This window comes from Plecotus auritus, assembly GCF_963455305.1.
Source record: "Plecotus auritus genome assembly, chromosome: 15".
Lineage (NCBI taxonomy): Eukaryota > Metazoa > Chordata > Mammalia > Chiroptera > Vespertilionidae > Plecotus > Plecotus auritus.
In genome coordinates this window covers 1,952,534-1,974,299 of record NC_137781.1, presented here as the reverse complement: position 1 = coordinate 1,974,299, position 21,766 = coordinate 1,952,534, and the positions used below count along the sequence as shown (strand labels likewise).

The window sequence follows — 21,766 nt, the reverse complement described above, 5'->3', positions numbered from 1 at the left end:
GGCCAGAACCGGCCGTCTGACGTCACGTCGACGTCGCCACCAGCACACGCGGTCCTTGTCACGGCCCCGGGACACTCGCCAAGTGAGCTTCCCGCTGCGACACGTACAGGAGGGAAGCACACGTCGTGGGTGTGCGATGCAGAGCCACACCGTGAACACCCCCCCCGCCCCCCGCGTGCAGGGTTAGAACATCACCCTCGCACACCCCCCGGGCAGTCCCCGTTTGCTTCTAAAGTGGGTTCCTCTGGCCTCTCTGTGGACGTCGTATCAAATCGAGCAATCAATTCACGTGTGTGAGGACCGTGGAGGGGAGGGCGCTGGCTCTGGCGGGTTCCTCTCCTTGTGGGTGAGTATTCTCCTGTGTGAGCACCCAGGCTGCCATCAGGGGGCCCTGGCGAGTCGGGGGGCGATTGTGGTGCCCCTAAAAGCTCAGCCCCCTGAGACCCCAATCAACTGAGACCCAAACCACCTAGACCTGTGTCTACCTAGATCCCAACCCAAGGGGACCCCAGACTCCTGAGACCCCATTCTAGCGTGTCCTGCTGCACGGACGTCCCCACAGACACTGCTGGGTGGACTCCCAGGGCTGGAATTCTGGCTCGGTTGGGGGCGACTGGCCCCCTGAGGAAGGGCAGTGGGGGTGCCCGCGGGCTCTGGCACGCCTGCTGAGAGCGCCGTCCCCTGAGCCGTCCCATCACTCCCTTCCAGCCGAGCAAAGGGCCTGCCTCTGCCGGTGCGGTGCCCGCTGGTCCTGTGCGGGCTGCTGGCTGCAGATAACCGGCTGATGGTGGCGCCGGGCTCCGGCCCAGGGAGGGGGGGGGGGGTGACCTCCGAGGGCACCGGGGCCCCACCCAGGCCAGGGGCTGTGCCTCTCCTTGGCCGCTATCTCCCGGGTGGGGCCAGCACAGCACCTCGTGATCTGAGACGTCGCCGGGGGGCCGTTGCGGGAAGGTGCTGGGTACATTCAGGGTGTCCCCCCGGAAGGCATGCACATGTTGGGTGATTATAAAGGACGTGTTTATGGGAATGTAATAGAACCTGCGGCTAAAGCGCGTGTGCCTTTTGGGGGACACCCTGCGAGTGCGGGATTGAACCTGGCTTCCTGAGAGGCCCCGCAGGTGGGGAGCCAGGAGTCCCAGCGCCCCCCGCTGTGGCCCCCCCCAGCCCCGGATCCTTTTCCCTTTTCCCGCGGCTGCTGTGAGCAACGCCAGGAACTTAGTGGCTTCAGGCGCCGCGTTTATTCCCTCCCAGGTCTGAGGCCGGAACCTCCATCTCACGGGGCTGCCCGCCTCCCGGACTGGAGGGGAAGCCCGTTTCCTTCCTCCTCCAGCTTCTAGGGCGCTCCCCCTCTCTCTCCCTCCCTCTCCCTCTCTCTCCCCCCCTCTCCCTCTCTCCCTCCCTCTCTCTCCCCCTCCCTCCCTCCCTCCCTCTCTCTCTTTGTGTCCATCACCGCCTCTCCTGTAGGCGCTGTGACCCTCCGCCTCCCGTATAAGGAACCCTGCGGTGACGTTGGCCCCACTGGGTGACCCCGGGTCATCGTCACCTCTCAAGGCCCTCAGCGTGGTCACGCCTGCCCAGTCCCTCTTGGCGGTGAGTAGGCCATCCCCGGTCGGTCGGTGGTGGCAGGACACGGACGTCGTCGGGGGCCGTCGCTCTGCCAGCCAGGAGCCCCAGAGCCTCAGCTCCTCAGAGCTGCGAACCTGCGTCTCCTCCCGGTCAGTCCTCCCCCCGGTCAGTCCTCCCCCCGGTCAGTCCTCCCCCCGGTCAGTCCTCCTCCAGGTCAGTCCTCCCCGGTCAGTCCTCCTCCCACCCCCTGGTCAGTCCTCCCCGGTCAGTCCTCCTCCCCCGGTCAGTCCTCCCCCAGGTCAGTCCTCCCCCAGGTCAGTCCTCCTCCCCCGGTCAGTCCTCCTCCCCCGGTCAGTCCTCCCCCCGGTCAGTCCTCCCCCCGGTCAGTCCTCCCCGGTCAGTCCTCCCCCTGGTCAGTCCCCCCCCCGGGCAGTCCTCCCCGGTCAGTCCTCCCCGGTCAGTCCTCCCCCCACCCCCCGGTCAGTCCTCCCCCCGGTCAGTCCTCCCCCCGGTCAGTCCTCCCCCCACCCCCCGGTCAGTCCTCCCCCCGGTCAGTCCTCCCCCCGGTCAGTCCTCCCCGGTCAGTCCTCCCCCCGGTCAGTCCTCCCCCCACCCCCCGGTCAGTCCTCCCCCCGGTCAGTCCTCGCCCTGGTCAGTCCTCCCCCCGGTCAGTCCTCGCCCGGCCCCCGTGCTCTCCTCGGGTGCTCTGCATGCCCGGCACATTTCTGCCTCCCACCCCCATGTTTCTAGGAGTGTTACCCCCAAGCTCCCCTCCTTCACCGAAAAGCCACCGTCACCACGAGCCGCCTCCGACCCCCGAGGGGCCTCTGCTGCGTGCCACGGGGAGCTCTGGCAGCTGGCGCTGCGGGCGGGGCGCTGTCCTCTGCTCCTGAAGTGTGGTAGCAACCGTCTCAGGCAGGAACTGCTGCTGGGCTTCTGTACTTACCTGTTTGCTAAAACAACAGGAAGTTGTTCTGACTTCCTGAACTTATGCATGCTGTCCCAATACTCCATGGATGGTGGTTTGAATGTCCCATGGGTTGTGATCTCCCTGGTCATCGAAGCACATTCCTCTGGGAGCCAGGACAGCACAATTATCCTAAATTGCCCCGGTGGCCCCAGGTAACGTGCTTCTGTTGATTCATAGATACTTCAGATAACGAACTTGCTCCATTTCGCTTCTGTAACTGCTTTGCACGAACCAGGTTCCTCATTCCAGACCCAAAGATGTAATCGATACCTTTGTGACAGTCTGCCAGTATACGCCAGACGTGGCGAGCTGTTCGGGCTGCGAGGTCTGGAGTGCTGAACGGCTCCCTCGTATGCCGCCGGCTTTTAATAAATGACTCCATAATTCGACTTCTTCTTTTTTTTTTTTTTTTAAATATATTTTATTGATATTTCACAGAGAGGAAGGGAGAGGGAGAGAGAGCTAGAAACATCGATGAGAGAGAAACATCCATCAGCTGCCTCCTGCACACCTCCCACTGGGGATGTGCCCACAACCAAGGTACATGCCCCTGACCGGAATCAAACCCGGGACCTTCCAATCCGCAGGCCGACGCTCTATCCACTGAGCCAAACCGGTTTCGGCACATAATTTGACTGCTTGAGGCGTCCTTTGTAAGATGGGGGTACACTACAACACTCCCTGTGTGTCCCCACCTGTAGGTGACGGTCACGGTGGTCACGTGGGATCGTGTGGGGGAGCGTACGAGCTTCAGCGCAGAGCCTGCTGGCACAGCGGGCGCCTGACGTAGGAGCGGTCCCGTCTCCCAGCTGGGCTGTGACCTCCTCAGATGTGGCCGCGTGGGGTGGTCCCCAGAGATGGACGCGTGGCCACACGGGCCTGGATGATCTGCCCGAGCGTGTGGTCGGACCTCAGCCCACCTGTTCCCAATCTGCCAGGCCAGGGCTCTCCCGGGGGACCCCTGTGCCTTCTGGGGGGCGGGGGGGGGGGGGTCAGTCTATCTGGTTCCGCCTCAGGGAGCCCCCGAAAAGAACGGGCTCCGAAGTCCTCCCGGCCAAGAGTGGTCTGTGGAGTTCCTGTTCTCAGCCTGCGTGGCAACGTAGGGAACACACGCCTCCTTCAGCCGTGACCGCGGCCCTGGGGGTTCCACGGGGTCCCGTTCCAGGTCAGGGCGCCCGCCACCCACCCCCGTCCTCCCGTGAGCGCCTGCCCCCTCGCAGCGGGCAGCCCGGCGCCCGCCCCATCTACCTGGTAAGTGCTCGCTGTGGGGCTCGGCACACCCCCCCCCACGTCCGCCGGCACGACAGGGTCACCCGGGTGAGGACAGGTGAGGCAGTGGCCGGGGACACCTGGAGCGGCCCTGGGCACGTCCCCCCTCCCCCGTCTCAGAGGCCAGGCTCCCAGCACCGCGAGGCGGGAAGCAGCCCTCACGCCTGAGTGTGAGCTGTTCTGGGCGCTGCTGCTTCCCGCTGTGCTGTGCCCGCGGGCACGAAGGAGCAGGACCTGGGGGGACGGCTGTGCCCGCGGGCACGAAGGAGCAGGACCTGGGGGGAGCGGCTGTGCCCGCGGGCACGAAGGAGCAGGACCTGGGGGGAGCGGCTGTGCCCGCGGGCACGAAGGAGCAGGACCTGGGGGGACGGCTGTGCCCGCGGGCACGAAGGAGCAGGACCTGGGGGGACGGCTGTGCCCGCGGGCACGAAGGAGCAGGACCTGGGGGGACGGCTGTGCCCGCGGGCACGAAGGAGCAGGACCTGGGGGGACGGCTGTGCCTGCGGGCATGAAGGAGCAGGACCTGGGGGGAGCGGCTCCACTGGCACCGAGGGCCCCGGCCCGCCCCGGCCCCGACTCCTCTGCCGGGCCTCTCGCCAGCACCGAGGCGTTGGGTGGCTGTCCACGTTCCCCTTCCCCAGGTCCCACCATCCCCTGGCGGAGGGCACCCAGCCCAGGCAGCCGCGGAGATGTCCCCAGACTCAGGCCAGGCCCCCCCACCCCCGCTGGAGCTCCCTAATGTTGGGGGTCCCCAGCCGCAGCCCATCCCCCAGCTTCATGGGGACCCGCCCCGTCCCAACCCAGAGCTCTCTGGGGTCCCAGTAATAAAAGTGTCCCACTGGCTCTCAGTGAAAGCGGGCTTCCTGTGTGTCTAGCTCACTGCACCCAGTGGGGTACAGACTGTCAGAGCTCCGCCCACAGGTGAGGAAATGGACGCCCAGAGACGTTAGCCATGTGTCCAAGGCCGCACCGCCTGTCTGCTCCCAGGTTTCCCCAAAGGCCCACAGCAAGCACATGCCCCGAGGCTCTGCTGGGTGAGGGTCCCCGGCCCAAAAGCGAGGGGGAAGGGAGCGGGAGGAAAGGAAGGCAGAGGGGAAAGGAGCTGAGGGGGAGGGAGGAGAGCAGAGACGGGCACGAGAGCACCGCTGGGCTGCCCGCTGTTCACGAGAGAACGCGGTCTCTGCAGTGTCACACAGGATGGCTAGACACGCCGGGCTCTGCTGAGGGGGCAGGCGGGAGCCGACCCCAGCCTTCCCGCTCGGTGCCTGCACAGGAGGGGCCGGTGTAGCGTGAGGACGAGGCGGGGAGAGGTGGGAGTCTGTCCAGGTGAGCCGGTCCCCGTCCGCTCCCCTCACCCTCCACCTTCCGTTGTTACCCTTGCCCTGGGGCGTGTGAGCTGTTGGTCCTTCTTGCTGAGCTGGTTTCAGTTAGGGTTTCTGCCCCTGGCTGCGCCGGGCCAGCTCGGACAAGGGTTTGGCGGCCGGAGGGAGGGCGGCGAAGGATCGAAGAAAAGACAAAGGGAGTAAGCTGGGGCTTGGTGGATCTCCGGTGCCTGGCTGAGGCCGCAGAGAGGGATCCAGACGTCACGCTGAGCCTTTATTTTGTAGTCAGAGGTAAACAAGGCAGTGGTCACCATGGTTACAGTGTTCTTGTGAGTTTCACCTGTTTTGGCAGCACTTGCTGCACCTCCCACGGCCCATCAGCTGCCCAGGAAGAACCTAGGGGGCCGTAAGGTCAAGCTCAATTACCCTAAGAGGGCTGTGCCCTCCCCGCTGGGACTTGTTTGTGGCTCTGCCTACAGGTCAGTCCGAGGCTTGACCCTAGAGCCGCTCCCGACACCTGGAGACCAAGACTCCCCAGTTACAGAGGAGGAAACGGAGACTCGAGAAGCAGGGGGGGCTTGGCCTGGGTCCCTGAGCTGACCCCGCACCTGGTGCTCCACTCTGCCCGTGCCCTCCGAATGCACGCAGGCCACGCGGCCCTCGATGCAGATCCACGGGCGGGAGGAGGGTACCTCCTGCAGAGGGCGCTGCCTCCTCCTCTGCTGCCCGAACCGCCTGCCCCAAAGGGCCTGGTGCTGGGGGCACGCCACCGGCTCCCAGCCCTGTGCCCACTCCCTGGAACCCTCCATGTGCTGCTTCCTCGGCCCCCGCCCGCAGGAGAGCCGTCCTGGTGGCCGAATCGCCGAGAATCTGCGTCCCGGGGCGGGGGAGGCTCAGCTCTGATCCTGGACCCGGGTCCCACCCATCCAGTTCAGAAGGGGCCCGAGAGGACAGGGAGGCAGCCCGGGCGCCCGGGGCCTCCCCGCTGGGCCTCTGGGACCGGCACACACGGGAGGCAGAAGGAAAGAGACGGCCACCAGGGGCCACCAGAGGCCCGTCGTCCCGCCTGAGCCCTGGGCCTGGGCCAGGAGGCCTTCGCTAGAGCCCAAGGCTGCAGCCCTCTGACATTGAAAAAAATAAGTACAAGTGATCTCACACACACAGAGCAACACGAACGCTGGCCAGGAGCTCTGGAGCTGAAAACGCACAGCGGTTCTCTCCGGCCCCGGCCCGAGGCACCTTTTTTTTTTTTTTTAATATATTTTATTGATTTTCTTACAGAGAGGAAGGAAGAGGGATAGAGAGTTAGAAACATCGATGAGAGAGAAACATCCATCAGCTGCCTCCTGCACACCCCCCACTGGGGATGTGCCTGCAAACCAAGGTCCATGCCCTTGACCGGAATCGAACCCGGGACCCTTCAGTCCGCAGGCCGACGCTCTATCCACTGAGCCAAACCAGTCTGGGCTATTTTTTTTTTAAATATATTTTTATTGATTTCAGAGAGGAAGGGAGAGGGAGAGAGAGAGAAACTTCAATGATGAGAGAGAATCATGGATCACCTGCCTCCTGCACGCCCCCCGCCTGGGGATTGAGCCGGCAACCTGGGCAGGTGCCCTTGACCGGGAATTGAACCCTGACCTCCTGGTTCATAGGTTGACGCTCAACCACTGAGCCACGCCGGCCGGGCGGTACATGGGCATTTAAAGAACGGCTTTGTATTAATTTTAACGTGTCGGGAAATATCTACCGTAGGTAGGTATGCGTATATATCACGAGCCCTTCGATCTGTGGTGTCACAAATCTAATTACTTAGGATGAAATGAGAGTCAAAACAATTTTTAGGATTTATTTATTTATTTTAGATAGAGAATAAATAAATAATCCATTTATTTATTTATGCACCCATTTATGCACTCATTGGTTGATTCATGTGTGTGCCCTGACCGGGGATCGAACCCACAACCTTGACATATTGAATGATGCTCTAACCAACTAAGTTACCCGGCCAAGGCCACAATTTTTAATTTTTGAACATTTTTTTTTTAGTTTTTTCATTGATTCCGGAGAGAGGAAAGGAGAGGGGGAGAGAGGTAGAAACATCGACGATGAGAGAAAACCCTTGATCGGCTGCCTCCTGCCCGCTCCCCACCGGGGATCGAGCCCGCAACCCAGGCCTGTGCCCTGGGGCAGGGATCACACCGTGACCTTGGTTCATAGGTCGGCACTCAACCACTGAGCCACGCCGACCGGGTTCAATGTTAAATTTTTAAAAGGGCGTTGAGGTGACGACAACGATTAAATGATGTCCAGTCCCAGGGGCAGATGTGGTGAAGGGCGTTCAGAGACTGATCGGAAAACTGCTTCTGATGGTCAGGTTGGGAGCCAATGAGCGAGCGAGGCCCGTGCTGTGCTGGGCGGCCTCCTTCCCCCCCCCACGCCCCCGCGGGTGGTCTCCGTCCCCGTGGGTGGTCTCCGTCCCCGTGGGTGGTCTCCGTCCCCGTGGGTGGTCTCCTTCCCCGTGGGTGGCCTCCTTCCCCCCTCCCCACCCCCCGCAGGCGGCCTCCTTCCCCGTGGGTGGTCTCCGTCCCCGTGGGTGGTCTCTGTCCCCGCGGGCGGCCTCCTTCCCCGTGGGTGGCCTCCTTCCCCGTGGGTGGGGGCCCAAGAGAGCACGCCTCGCGCTGAGGACTCGGAGGCTCTATCTTCTTCCAGCTCGTCGCTGACCGTCCCCCACGTCCCTCCTTGTGCAAGTTATTTTCTGGGTGTTCCTAACCACCCTTTCTCCCCGTCATTAACCGAACGGCCTGTCTGCAGGTTGAATCGTCGTCCGGGCCCCACTGCCCGTTACACGGAGCCCCTTGCTGGCTTGCAGACACCTCCACAAGGAGCTGCTGATGGTGCCCTGGTGGCCGGGGCCCACAGCTGAGCCAGTGACCCTCGCGGGGGTGGGGGGAGGGCGTGGGTCCACATGGGTGGTCAGGGGAGGCCTCACTGCGGGGGATGTCGGGGTGAAGGGGAGTTGGCTGATGGATGGGGGGGGTGCCTCCCGGGCCGAGGGGCAGCCCACACAGAGGAGCGGTGCAGCCCGTGTGGCTGGTGCGGGGGCAGGAGACGGGCGCCGAGGTCAGGGGCCTGCTGCCCACGGAGGGAGCGGGGCCGCCGCTCTCTGGCCGGTGTGGCAGCGGGCGCTCTCAGGCTCAGGTGTGTGGGGCCTTGACGGCCTCCTCCCTGCGCAGGGGGCCCAGGACCCCATGGCTCAGGGCGCTCGCTCGCTCGGGCCACAGCACACCCTGTCCCTCCAGCCCCTCCCCTCCGGTTCAAGGACTGCTCGGCCCCGCCCCACATGCCCTGTTCTCCTTTCCCTGCTCGCCCACTTCCATCTCCCGTCTAATCTCCAGGAGAGGAAAAACAGGCTCGGCGTGTCCCCACCGCCCACAGGCCCAGGCCAGCCGCCCTGGGAGTCTTCGTTCCTCTTCCTGTGAACCGGCGGAGGGCACATGGCCCGCCGGGAAGGACAGAGGCAGACAAGTACCAAAAACCAGGGCACCCCCCCCCCCAGAGCAGCCCCGAGGACGCCCGCGACCCGCTGCATGCCGGGCACCTCCCAGTCCTCGCTGGCTCCGCACCCACGCCCCCGAGCAGCCGTGATCACCGACCCACCGCACGTGGCGGAGCTCAGGAGAGGTGGAGGCCCTCGTCCAGGCCACTGGCAAATACCCAGGGGAGCCCTGGCCGGGGGCTCAGTGGCTAGAGCGCCAGCCTGCGGACTGAAGGGTCCCGGGTTCTAGTCCAGTCAGGGCACGTGCCTGAGTTGTGGGCTCCATCCCCAGTGGGGGGCGTGGGGGAGGCAGCCGATCCATGATTCTCTCTCATCATGGATGTTTCTCTCTCCTTCTCCCTTCCTCTCTGAAATCAATAAAAATATAGGCAGTTCTCAGGTTACATTGGACTGGATGTATGTCGTTTCATCACCATCTCCCATCTACGCTAATAAAAGAGAAAGATGCAAATGGACAGTACCTTTGCGACACCCACCAGCCAATCAGGAGTGAGTATGCAAATTAACCCAACAAAAAAAATGGCGGATTAATTTGCATATGCAGGCACTGGGGGTGTTCCGCACTGCCCCAGCCGCTCCCGGCCTCTGGGCAGCGTGGGAAGGCGGAAAGGCGGCTCTGGGCCAGAGCGAAGACGGTGCCGGCAGCCAGGGGAAGGAAGGCCCATTCTTGCATGAATCTTCGTGCATCGGGCCTCTAGTTTATTTATTTAAAAAAAAAGTTCCCTCCTTTCGACGTCTGTGCACATGTGCTTCATGTTTGTTACTATTTATTTACCACAAGTAAAGGTCAGGAATTACCTTCCTTTTAAACTTCTTTTACTGTTTCACGTCATCACTGCTGTGTCTCTGCCCCGTGTGAGTGACGTAGGCGCTTATGTAGGTGGGTTCCGACTCCCGGCGAAAATCGCGTCACATCGCGCCGTAGGAACGGATCTCCCCCGTGACCCGAGGACCTGCTGTGTATGAAAACAGTAACAAAAACTGGCAGTTCTAAAAAACAAGAGACAAACACGCAGGAGAGGCAGGAGTTCAACCAGGTCTATAATTTGCAGCCTGGGCTTCCCTTCCCGTGCCTCCTCCCTCACCAGCAGACCTGAGGATCTGCCAAGGCCTGGAGCCCTCCCCTGGGACATGCACACACACGTGCACACACATGCACGCACCCCACAAACGTGTGCACACAACACACATGTGCACACAACACACGTGCACGCAACACACACATGCACGCAACACATGCATGCAACACAAACACATGCACGCAATACAAACGTTCACGCAACACATGTGCACGCAACACACAAAAACGTGCGTGCAACACGTGCATGCACCACACACGTGTGCACGCATCACACATACATGTGCATGCAACACACACGTGCATGCACCACACGCGTGTACCCACCACACGGCACCTGTGACTCCAGGGGTGCCCAGTCTCCGGGCGGGAACACCTGTGCCGTCCATGGCTGTCTCTGGAGAGCGGGCCGCGGGCTGGGCCCCGCCTTGCCACACCGTGTGCTCCCAGAGCCCCTCTGGTTCCAGCCGGCAGCCCTGTCCCCCACGCAGCCCCCCCGCTGTCCCCTTTGGAGACGTGGGACTCCCCTCCATTGCCTTCTGTGTACAGGTTATTCTGGGTCGAATCACGTCCCCCCGACATCACGTCCAGCCAGAGCCTGGGTGTCACCTTACTTGGAAGCTGGGTCTTCACAGCTGTCGTTGGTGAAGACGTGACAGGGATGGCGGCCCATGAAGGTGGCGGCAGAGGTGGGAGTGAGCGTCTGCACCAGAACGCGGGCCTGCCCTGAGCCTGCGCCTCGGGAGGAAGCGGCCTCCGCCCCGGCCGGCCGGTGAGGACCAGGTCCTGTGGTGTGAAGGCCCCAGGCTGGGTCTCTGTCCCGTGCCCAGGGACCGAGGACAGGCAGTGTTAGAGGGGATTCCGCTGCCTCCCGGCCCCCCTCTGTGTCTGGGGCCGGCACACCCACCACCAGCACTGCCCTCCCCCGTCACTGAAGGGCAGACGGCGCCTGCGTGCGTCCGGGGGCCCTGGACGGCCCCTCCCGGGTCTCCCTTCTCAGGTCTGCTCCAGGGCCCTGCTCTGCACCTGACCGTTCTCAGTGTGGGACTGTCTCCTGGAGGCCAGCCGCCAGCGGGGGCCTGGGAGAGGTGGGCCCCGTCCAGGGACCGCTGCAGGGTGAGGGTGGGGGGAGCAGGGCCCAGGGTGAGGGTGGGGGGAGCAGGGCCCAGGGTGAGGGTGGGGGGAGCAGGGCCCAGGCTGCAGGGTGAGGGTGGGGGGAGCAGGGCCCAGGCTGCAGGGTGAGGGTGGGGGGAGCAGGGCCCAGGGTGAGGGTGGGGGGAGCAGGGCCCAGGCTGCAGGGTGAGGGTGGGGGGAGCAGGGCCCAGGCTGCAGGGTGAGGGTTGGGGGAGCAGGGCCCAGGCTGCAGGGTGAGGGTGGGGGAGCAGGGCCCAGACTGCAGGGTGAGGGTGGGGGAGCAGGGCCCAGACTGCAGGGTGAGGGTGGGGGGAGCAGGGCTGCAGGGTGAGGGTGGGGGGAGCAGGGCTGCGGGGTGAGGGTGGGGGAGCAGGGCTGCAGGGTGAGGGTGGGGGGAGCAGGGCTGCGGGGTGAGGGTGGGGGAGCAGGGCCCAGGCTGCAGGGTGAGGGTGGGGGAGCAGGGCTGCAGGGTGAGGGTGGGGGGAGCAGGGCTGCAGGGTGAGGGTGGGGGAGCAGGGCCCAGACTGCAGGGTGAGGGTGGGGGGAGCAGGGCTGCAGGGTGAGGGTGGGGGAGCAGGGCTGCAGGGTGAGGGGTGAGGGTGGGGGGAGCAGGGCTGTGGGGTGAGGGTGGGGGGAGCAGGGCTGCGGGGTGAGGGTGGGGGGAGCAGGGCTGCAGGGTGAGGGTGGGGGAGCAGGGCTGCAGGGTGAGGGTGGGGGGAGCAGGGCTGCGGGGTGAGGGTGGGGGGAGCAGGGCTGCAGGGTGAGGGTGGGGGAGAGCCCCCAGGGCCGGTGGTGCGGCTCAGCGGTGAGGAGGACTGGCAGAGCTTCCTGGGAGAGGGGGAGTGGATTTGCATCAGAAAGAACACTGCCCTCATTGAAATTCTCCTTGTCTCGAGTGGAACAAAACCACCAAGAAAAGGAAAGTTTCAGCCCCGACAACTCCGCCACTGAGGAGCGTTGTGAGCTTCCAAAAAGAGAGGAAACGGCCTCTGTGGGCCGCTCCGGGGGCTCCCCGCCCCCTGCCCGCCCCCAATGCCCACTCAAGGCCAGCCCCGCGCAGCGCCAGACCGAGCCTCCGCAGCAGTGCCCGAGGCGGACCCACGCAGCTCTGGAGCCGGACGCCGCTGCCCCCCGGGACCCCAGCATGCCGGACAGCCGAGAGGCCCCCCAGGACCGCCGGCCGGACCCAGGCTTGGGGACCACCCAGGAGAACCTGGGGGCCAGGTACGTGGGCGGCGGCCGGGCCTCCGGAGCCTGGGGTCAGGGAGTAGCTGTGCTGTGTGGCCTGGGCACCTGCCCTGCGCCCCCCCACCCCGCCCCCAGCCTGTGTCTCTGGGCCAGAAGCGGGTCTGGGTGGGATGATCCTGGCCGGGCGGGTGCTGTGCGGAGTGCCGGTCCGCGTGCACGCCTCTGCGTGGCCCAGGGCCTCCACGGGACGGCTCACAGGCGGGGGCTGCGGCCGGAAAGAGGAGGCCTTTTCTGGTCACGGAGCGTGTCCCCGTCTCGTCCGGCATGTGGAGTCAAGGACGGCAGGACGGGGCGAGCCGGAGGGTCTGGCTCCGGCCCGCGGTGTGACCTTGGCGGGTCGCTGTCCGTCTGGGCTCCCGCCTCCCTGTCCGCCCGCGTGCAGTCCTGCTGAGCCGCAGCCGGAAGCGGGCCTAGGCCCTGGCCGTCCAGGGTGTGGGCACCCTGAGAAGGTGGGACCCGGGCCCAGGGCTCCCCAGCCTGGAGCAGGGAGCAGGCAGACCCTGGGCCCCAGAGCCCAGGACGGGCCCCTGACACGGGCCTTGGGGGGTCCGGGCGTTGGCAGGGGGAGAGGCGAGGGAGGGCGTGCGGGCAGGGGGAGCAGCGTTGCGAGGGTGCGAAGACACGGAGGAGGACAGGGAACTCGGGGACAGGAGGGTCTGGGGGCGCAGCGCGGAGTGGGGGAGGACCGAGGGCTGCGGGCCGAGCCGGTGCGTGAGCCACGGCGTGGTGGCCGCTGTGCTGACGGGGCGGGTGAGGGGCAGGGAGGAAGGACGGAGCAAAAGCATCGGAGGGAATGTGCCTCCGACTGTCCTGGAAGCGGGGGCCTCACGCCGGGCCTCAGGAGCACGGGGCCCGCCCCTCCCGGGACAGCGGCACGCTGGGTGAAGCTGCGGGTCCTCCCTCCCCACGGGGGTGCTGGGGTGCGGGAGGTGCTCACGGGCTCGGCCTGCACCGTGAGAAACAAGGGCTGCTGGCTCTCAGGCTCCCTGCCCGCCAGGGAGGCCAGAGTGGGGTCAGGAGCCCGTGTTGGAGGTCCCTGCCTCGGCCCACGGTGACGGGGGGTGGGGGGGGGGGTGGTGAGAGCCGGGCCGCCCTGGGGAAGCGGGGCACGTGGCTCCCGGAGGTCGGGGCCGGTCAGACCCACAGAAGGCAGAGCCCGCCTGGTGCAGGGAGGGGAGGCCGAGGGAGCGGCTGGACCCCGGCTGAGGCCGGCCCTCTGCTCGCCGCGCAGGGACTCTGAGCCCGTCCCCCCCTCGGTGCAGACGGAGACAGCAGGCCTTGTCCACGACCTGGGCGAGACACCCTCTCCCCTCAGTGTCCCATCGGTCCCCGTGGGGAGGGTCCCGCCTGCTCTCACCTCAGTCTCCCATCTGTCCAATGGGAGGGAGGGTCCCACCTGCTCTCACCTCAGTGCCCCCATCTGTCCAATGGGGGGGGGGTCCCGCCTGCTCTCACCTCAGTCCCCCATCTGTCCAATGGGAGGGAGGGTCCCGCCTGCTCTCACCTCAGTCTCCCATCTGTCCAATGGGAGGGAGGGTCCCACCTGCTCTCACCTCAGTGCCCCCATCTGTCCAATGGGGGGGGGGGTCCCGCCTGCTCTCACCTCAGTCCCCCATCTGTCCAATGGTAAGGAGGGTCCCGCCTGCTCTCAGCCTCAGTCCCCCCATCTGTCCAATGGGAGGGAGGGTCCCGCCTGCTCTCAGCCTCAGTCTCCCATCTGTCCAATGGTAAGGAGGGTCCCGCCTGCTCTCACCTCAGTCTCCCATCTGTCCAATGGGAGGGAGGGTCCCGCCTGCTCTCAGCCTCAGTCTCCCATCTGTCCAATGGGAGGGAGGGTCCCGCCTGCTGTCAGCCTCAGTCCCCCATCTGTCCAATGGGAGGGAGGGTCCCGCCTGCTCTCAGCCTCAGTCTCCCATCTGTCCAATGGGAGGGAGGGTCCCGCCTGCTCTCAGCCTCAGTCTCCCATCTGTCCAATGGGAGGGAGGGTCCCGCCTGCTCTCAGCCTCAGTCTCCCATCTGTCCAATGGGAGGGAGGGTCCCGCCTGCTCTCACCTCAGTCCCCCCATCTGTCCAATGGGAGGGAGGGTCCCGCCTGCTGTCAGCCTCAGTCCCCCCATCTGTCCAATGGGAGGGGGGGTCCCTCCTGCTCTCACCTCAGTCTCCCATCTGTCCAATGGGAGGGAGGGTCCCGCCTGCTCTCACCTCAGTCTCCCATCTGTCCAATGGGAGGGAGGGTCCCCCCTGCTCTCACCTCAGTCCCCCCATCTGTCCAATGGGAGGGAGGGTCCCGCCTGCTGTCAGCCTCAGTCTTCCCATCTGTCCAATGGGAGGGAGGGTCCCGCCTGCTGTCAGCCTCAGTCTCCCATCTGTCCAATGGGAGGGAGGGTCCCGCCTGCTGTCAGCCTCAGTCTCCCATCTGTCCAATGGGAGGGAGGGTCCCGCCTGCTGTCAGCCTCAGTCTCCCATCTGTCCAATGGGAGGGAGGGTCCCGCCTGCTGTCAGCCTCAGTCTCCCATCTGTCCAATGGGAGGGAGGGCCCCGCCTGCTCTCAGCCTCAGTCTCCCCATCTGTCCCCTTGGGGGGGGGGGGTCCCGCCTGCTGTCAGCCCTCCTGTGAGGAAAGGGCTGGGAGCCCTTGTTTCTAATGTCCTAAAGTCAGGGGTGGTGACAGCTGCGCTCTGCCCCTCCCGCCGGCTCCACACAAGGCTGCCCCCCTGTCCTGGCCGAGTGGCCACACTGCTGCTGCCGGGTAGGGGGGCCTGAGAGGTGCCCTTCCTTTCCCCTTGCCTTCCCGGTGCTTCGGGGGAGAGAGGAGGTGGGGTGGGAGACCAAGCCCCACTGAGCTGCCCTCTGCGCCTCGCCGTGCAGGGCTGAGGGACAGGGGCCGTGCAGGGCTGAGGGACAGGGACCCTGCAGGGCTGGGCTGAGGGACAGGGGCCGTGCAGGGCTGAGGGACAGGGGCCGTGCAGGGCTGAGGGACAGGGGCCGTGCAGGGCTGAGGGGCTGGGGCCGTGCAGGGCTGAGGGGCTGGGGCCGTGCAGGGCTGAGGGGCTGGGGCCGTGCAGGGCTGAGGGGCAGGGACCGTGCAGGGCTGAGGGACAGGGGCCGTGCAGGGCTGAGGGACAGGCGCCGTGCAGGGCTGAGGGACAGGGACCGTGCAGGGCTGAGGGACAGGGACAGGGGCCGTGCAGGGCTGAGGAGCTGGGGCCGTGCAGGGCTGAGGGACAGGGGCCGTGCAGGGCTGAGGGGCTGGGGCCGTGCAGGGCTGAGGGACAGGGGCCGTGCAGGGCTGAGGGACAGGGGCCGTGCAGGGCTGAGGGACAGGGACAGGGGCCGTGCAGGGCTGAGGGACAGGGACAGGGGCCGTGCAGGGCTGAGGGACAGGGGCCGTGCTGGGCTGAGGGACAGGGGCCGTGCAGGGCTGAGGGGCTGGGGCCGTGCAGGGCTGAGGGGCTGGGGCCGTGCAGGGCTGAGGGGCTGGGGCCGTGCAGGGCTGAGGGACAGGGACCGTGCAGGGCTGAGGGACAGGGACCGTGCAGGGCTGAGGGACAGGGACAGGGGCCGTGCAGGGCTGAGGGACAGGGGCCGTGCTGGGCTGAGGGACAGGGGCCGTGCAGGGCTGAGGGACAGGCGCCATGCAGGGCTGAGGGGCAGGGGCCGTGCTGGGCTGGGCTGAGGGACAGGGGCCGTGCTGGGCTGAGGGGCTGGGGCCGTGCAGGGCTGAGGCACAGGGGCCGTACAGGGCTGAGGGGCAGGGGCCGTGCTGGGCTGGGCTGAGGGGCAGGGGCCGTGCTGGGCTGAGGGGCTGGGGCCGTGCAGGGCTGAGGGACAGGGGCCGTGCAGGGCTGAGGGGCAGGGGCCGTGCAGGGCTGAGGGGCTGGGGCCGTGCAGGGCTGAGGGACAGGGGCCGTACAGGGCTGAGGGGCAGGGGCCGTGCTGGGCTGGGCTGAGGGACAGGGGCCGTGCTGGGCTGAGGGACAGGGGCCGTGCGGGGCTGAGGGACAGGGGCCGTGCAGGGCTGGGCTGAGGGACAGGGGCCGTGCAGGGCTGGGCTGAGGGACAGGGGCCGTGCAGGGCTGGGCTGAGGGACAGGGGCAGTGCAGGGCTGGGATGAGGGACAGGGGCCGTGCAGGGCTGGGCCGAGGGGCTGGGGCCGTGCCAAGCGGGAAGGGGCCAGGCCAGGAGAGGCGGAACCAGCTGGGCGGGAACTGGCACCGGTCTGAGCCCTTTGAGGCCGTGGCTGTGACCTGGCCATCCCTCAGGGGTGCCCATCGTGGGCCCAGGGGAGACCCTGCCTCTGAGCCGGAGGGAGCCCAGGCTGGATGGAGGAAGGGCTTGCAGGGACCTGGAGCGGAGGGGGGGCGGCTCACCCTGCGTTGGGAAGCGCGGTGCCCGGTGGCCGGGTGGCAGGCAGGGCGCCGTGTGGCCTGAGGGGGTGGGTGTGCAGGAGTAGCCTGTGCCCATTAGGCAGGACAGGCTGGGGCCGGGCCAGCTCCCAGGTCTGGGTAGGCTGGTGTGGCCAGGTGAGGGCAGCCAGGCGTGCAGACAGCGGGCAGAGGAGGAGCAGCGGGGAGCTGGGCCGGGAGGCCGCAGAGCCGGGGGAGCCGGCTGGGGAGGTGAGTCCGGCAGTGGGGGCGCCGTGGGGGGGCCTGGAGGCAGGAGGCCAGGACCCTCAGAGCCGGGACGCATCGCTCAGTCCACGTTCCCGCACGCGTGGTGACGCCTGGTGATGACACACGGGGGACTGCCGGCTGTGGGTGGGTCATCGCGGCGGGCGGGGGGGGCAGCCTGGCACTGACTCAGCTCCAACCTAGGTAGCCCCCCCAGCACCCCCCCGCCCGCCCGCGCCTCTGACTGTGCGCCCGGCCAGAACAGCGGCGTGACATCAGCACCAGGGCGTGATGCGACCGGGGCGGGGGGGCCGGGGGGGGGGTGCGAGGCTGCTGCCGGCCCGCGTAGGGACTGTTCGCAGCCGACCTGTCCGTTAGCAGCAGAAAGAGGACGCTCTGGCCCAGTGGTCGGCAAACTCATTCGTCCACACAGCCAAACACCAACAGCACAACGATGGACATTTCTCTGGAGAGCCACATGTTTTAAACTTAAACTTCTTCTAACGCCACTTCTTCAACATAGACCCGCCCAGGCCGTGGTATTTTGGGGAAGAGCCACACTCAAGGGGCCAGAGAGCCGCCTGTGGCCCGCGAGCCGCCGTTTGCCGACCACGGCTCTAGCGGAACGAGGGAAACGGCGTGGAACACACACGGACCTGTGGCACGTCCATCGCTGTTGGTCACTGTCAGCCGTGACGCGCCGGGCACAGTCAGTTGTATGTGCTGTCCCGCCCCGTGTCGGGCCGCACAGCGGGTTCGGTTGCCCAGAACGTCACACACATGTACACATGTGAGCGCTCCGCGGTGCCGTGCGTGGGGGTGGCTGCGGCGTCGTGAGGGGACGGGGATGTTCAGCTCCATCAGAATCCTCTGGGACCACCACCCCGCGGGCCTGGCCGCCCCTTCCGCCTGCTCGCGGCGTCCCCCCCCTCGTCCCCCCCCCACCCCCCGCTCGGTGGCCCTGAGACCGCTGGGTGCCGCCTGCGAGCTCGGGGCATAGACTCTGACGCCCGCCTGCCCGAGTCCGTATCTCCGCTCGGCTCCCCACAGGGACTTGCACGAGTTACCTAATCTCTCTGCACCTCAGGTCGCCGGTCTGTAAAATGGGGACACGAAGGACAGGAGCTCCATCGCGGGGCTGTGGGGAGGATCGAGTGTGGACGGCATTGCGGGCACACAGTGGCCGCTGCCGGCTGTGAGTGTGACTTCCTGCCCTGCCGTTTGCCCTGCCCCCCCCGCCCCCCCCCGTTCCTGCCCAGGGCTGCGGGATGCCAGCCCCGGCCCCAGAGAACACGGACGCCCTCCGTCTGAGTCCCAGGCGGGACGGGGCCTGCGCAAGGTGGCCCAGGTGGCCCGCCCCCAGGGAACGCCCTCTGGGCCATCACCCGCTTGCTTGCTGCCTGTCACTCGGGCTGCAGGACGGGACGCGGCTTCAGCGGGGGGGGGGGGGGGGGGGACGTCGGGCGCTGCCAACTGGGTCAGAAGGGAGCTGGCGGCGGCCCCGCCCCCGCCCCCCGCAGGGCCGAGGGAAGCCCTGGGGGCTGAGGCTCCACTCCCACTGGGGCTTGGGCTCGGCTCAGGGACGGCCGCGGGCCTTCTGGCGGATCCAGCCGCCCTCCTGCCCAGAGCCCCGGGTCCCCAGATCTCTGCCTCGGCCCAGCCCCTCGTGAGCCGGGACCGAGGCTGGGGAGGGCCACACCTGGCCTGTCACCCAGGCCTTGGGTCCGTGTCCCTCCGCACAGCGGTCCCCACCGCCCACCGCCCGGGGCGCTCGCTTCGCCCGCCGCTCCATGAAGCAATCCCGCCTCCCCCCGGCCGGCTTGCTCCCTTCAATGTCGTTTCTGGCCCTGACCCCTGACCCCTGCCCCTGCCCCCTGACCCCTGACCCTGACCCCTGACCCCTGCCCCTGCCCTCCACCTCCTGCCCTCCACCCCCTGCCCCTGCCCTCTACCTCCTGCCCCCCATCCCCTGCCCCTGCCCCTGCCCTCCACCCCCTGCCCCCTGCCCTCTACCTCCTGCCCCCTGCCCCTGCCCTCTTACCTCCTGCCCCCCGACCCCTGCCCCCTGCCCCCTGCCCCCTGCCCCCTGCCCTCTACCTCCTGCCCCCTGCCCCTGCCCTCTTACCTCCTGCCCCCCGACCCCTGCCCCCTGCCCCCTGCCCCCTGCCCCCTGCTCCTGGTCCCTGCCCCTGCCCTCTTACCTCCTGCCCCCTGACCCCTGCCCCTGCCCCCTGCCCCCTGCCCCTGCCCTCCACCTCCTGCCCCCTGCCCCCTGCTCCTGGTCCCTGCCCCTGCCCCTGCCCTCGCCTGGGACTGATGGTCCCACAGGGATCGGGAACGCGTCTTTCATTTAGTGGCCATCAGACCCATCACCTCGGAGCCTGGGAGGCAGGGACCAGGCTCCTGTGCCCACCTCCACCCCCTGCCCCCTGTCCCTGCCCCCTACCCCTGGTCCCTGCCCCCTGCCCCTGCCCTCTACCCTCTGCCCTCTGCCCCTGCCCCCTGCCCCCTGTCCCTGCCCCCTGCCCGCTGTGCCTGCCCCCTGCCCCCTGCCCTCCACCACCTGTCCCCTGCCCTCTACCCCCTGCTCCTGGTCCCTGCCCCTGCCCCCTGCCCTCCGCCCCCAGCCCCTGATCCCTGCCCCTGCCCCCTGCCCCCGGTTCCTGCCCCCACCTCCTGCCCCCTGTCCCTGCCCCTGCCCCCTGCCCCTGCCCTCCACCTCCTGTCCCCTGCCCCTGCCCCTGCCCCCTGCCCGTCTGCACAGGGACGTGCTGATCGAGGACCCTGGTCCTGAGGCAGGAGAGGTATTCCCCCTGGGAACGGACGGGGGACTTGTATTGCAGGGTGCACAGTCGTGTGTGTGTGTGTCTCTAAATGCTAAGTGCTCTGGGGGGCTTGGCCAGGGCAGCTCCAGGAAGAAGCACGAGGGCCTGGGGTCCCTCCCGGAGGGCTTCCTGGAGGAGGAGGCGCCCGTGGGGCAGGGCAGCCCGTGGCACCTGCAGGGGGTGGAGAGGGAGGGTGACACCTGTCCCGGGCCCTCCCGATCCTGGAACAAGCCGGTCTGCCCGGCCTCCGCCTCCGTCTGGAAGCGCTGCCTCCAGCTTGGTCGTCCAGCTGCCAGGAGGGGCTGAGAGGTCTGGGCACCGGTTCCTGCCAGCCCTCCCCCCCCCGCCCCCGCCCGTGAGGACACGTCTGCCACCTCCTCTCCCCAGCGCCCACTCGGTCCTTAACCTCACGGCTCAGCCCTCACAGGAGCGGGGGGGCGGGGGGCAGAGGCGGGTCAGCACTGCTCATGGCGTTTGCCGGGGTGGGGCTGTTCACGGCTCCCAAATCCTCGGACCCCAAACAGCCAGAGAGCGAGCGTCTGGGGTCACGGATGGGGTGAAGGGGCTCCCAGCAGGTTCTCAAAGGGGCTCGTAGCCCATAGAAGGCTCAGGCCAGCACCCCAGGTCCTGTTTCAGGGTGTCCTGAGGTGGCCGTGGGAAAAGACGCCTTGAAGGAACTGGCATCTGGTGAAGGCAGAACTTTCTGGAAGTTGGTGTCTTGGCATGGACCTTCGTGTAGCCATCGGGGTGCCGTCTGCCATCTGAGTGGGGGGCGGGTCCCCTCGCTGCACCTCGTCCAGCTCCTCACCCAGAGGCGGTGGGGGGTTTGGAGTTGGGGCTGGGGCCTCGGGAGGGGGGGCCGGGAGGAGGGCTCCAGGAAGCAGGGCCCTGGTTTTTGGGGATGCAGGCCTCATGCCACAACCCTGCACGGAGGGAGGAAGTGGGGGGACACGGGGGAGCACCGGGGCAAAGGGCGCGGTGCAGGGACGTCTGTTACCATGGCAGGGGCTCCCCGGGGGCGTGGGTGACACGGTTGGCTGAGTTTTACGACGCAAACATGGGACAGATGTGGCGTGCGCGGCGTCCCGGTCTCAGAGCCGCCCCGGGGCCTGGGCCTCGCCGGCCGGCGGCCTCTGGCTGGCGTGCGGCACGGACAAGCCTCCGGTCTCGGGGCTGCCGCCTCGTCTGGGGAACGGGCCGGTCCCTAAACCCACACTGGGTTGCCGGTGCGAGGATGCGCGGAGCGGGCGCGGTGCGTGCAGTTAGCGAGGAAAAGGCCAGTTTCGGCCCAGCTCCCGGGGCCCAGCTCCCGGGCGGCTCCAGGTGGAGGCCCCGTGGCAGCGACCGTCCTCCCGCGGCTCTGCCAGGGCCGACAGCCAGCCTCTCCCAGCCGCACCAGCAGGTCCCTCTTGGGCAAGGCCCGCAGGTGGGCAGCGGGGCCGTGCCAGGTGGGTCAGAGGTATCGGGAGCCACACCTCCCCGGCAGCCCCAGGCATCTGGGGTGGGTCCCCTTCTCGCCCAGCCCACTGTCTCCTCACCTAGAACCCCGGGGAACGGGCCCTGCAGCTCCCACACTCGGAGCCAGAGCCGCGAGCACAGGGGGTGCCGAGCCCCGAGCCTGCTGGCCGCACCGAGGAAGGTGAGCGCCCGGGGCAGCCAGGCCCTGGCACGCCCCTGAGTCCCCTGTGGGGTCCTCGGGCCAGCGGGGCTGAGCGTGGAGGTGACACAGCGTGCAGACGGAGAAAGGAGGGGCTGGGGTCCCCTGCGGGGGACAGGAGAGGCCCGTGCCAGCAGCCGCCGCGGAGAGCCGAGCCCAGGCGGGGCATGCTTTCTCCCTGCTCGGTCCTCAGGACTGGGGAGAATGGGGCAACACACCCCCTCATTGGAAAGAGTCTCCATCGTGCAGGGGGGACAGGTCCCCCTCCAACTGCCCTCAAGCAGAGAAGGCAGGACCTGGAGCTGGTCACGGGGTGGGGAGGTGGGGTGCGGGGGGGGCAGCCAGTGGTGCGGGGAGTCCTGGCAGCCAGTGGGGCCTGGGGAACAGAGACGGGAGCCCAAGCCGCTCCCTCCTGCGAGGCCTGTGGGCTCGGGAGGAAGCAAATGACAGGTGCCGGCCTGGTGAGTCACGGCAGGAAGGAGGGCGACGGCGGCGGCGGGCCCCGCGGGCCGTGACTCACGCTGTGTCT

General features: G+C 67.3%; 1 protein-coding gene across 1 annotated transcript in view; it reads left to right on the top strand.

The window, feature by feature from the left end:
- The first annotated feature begins 11,846 nt into the window (after positions 1-11,846).
- The window catches only part of ACSBG1 (acyl-CoA synthetase bubblegum family member 1), a 33,162-nt gene continuing 23,242 nt past the window's right edge, over positions 11,847-21,766 (top strand). Inside the window, exon 1 of the mRNA XM_080651796.1 lies at positions 11,847-12,122. Coding sequence (XP_080507922.1) covers positions 12,043-12,122 — 80 coding nt within the window. The 5' untranslated portion in view covers positions 11,847-12,042. The remainder of the gene's footprint in view (positions 12,123-21,766) is intronic.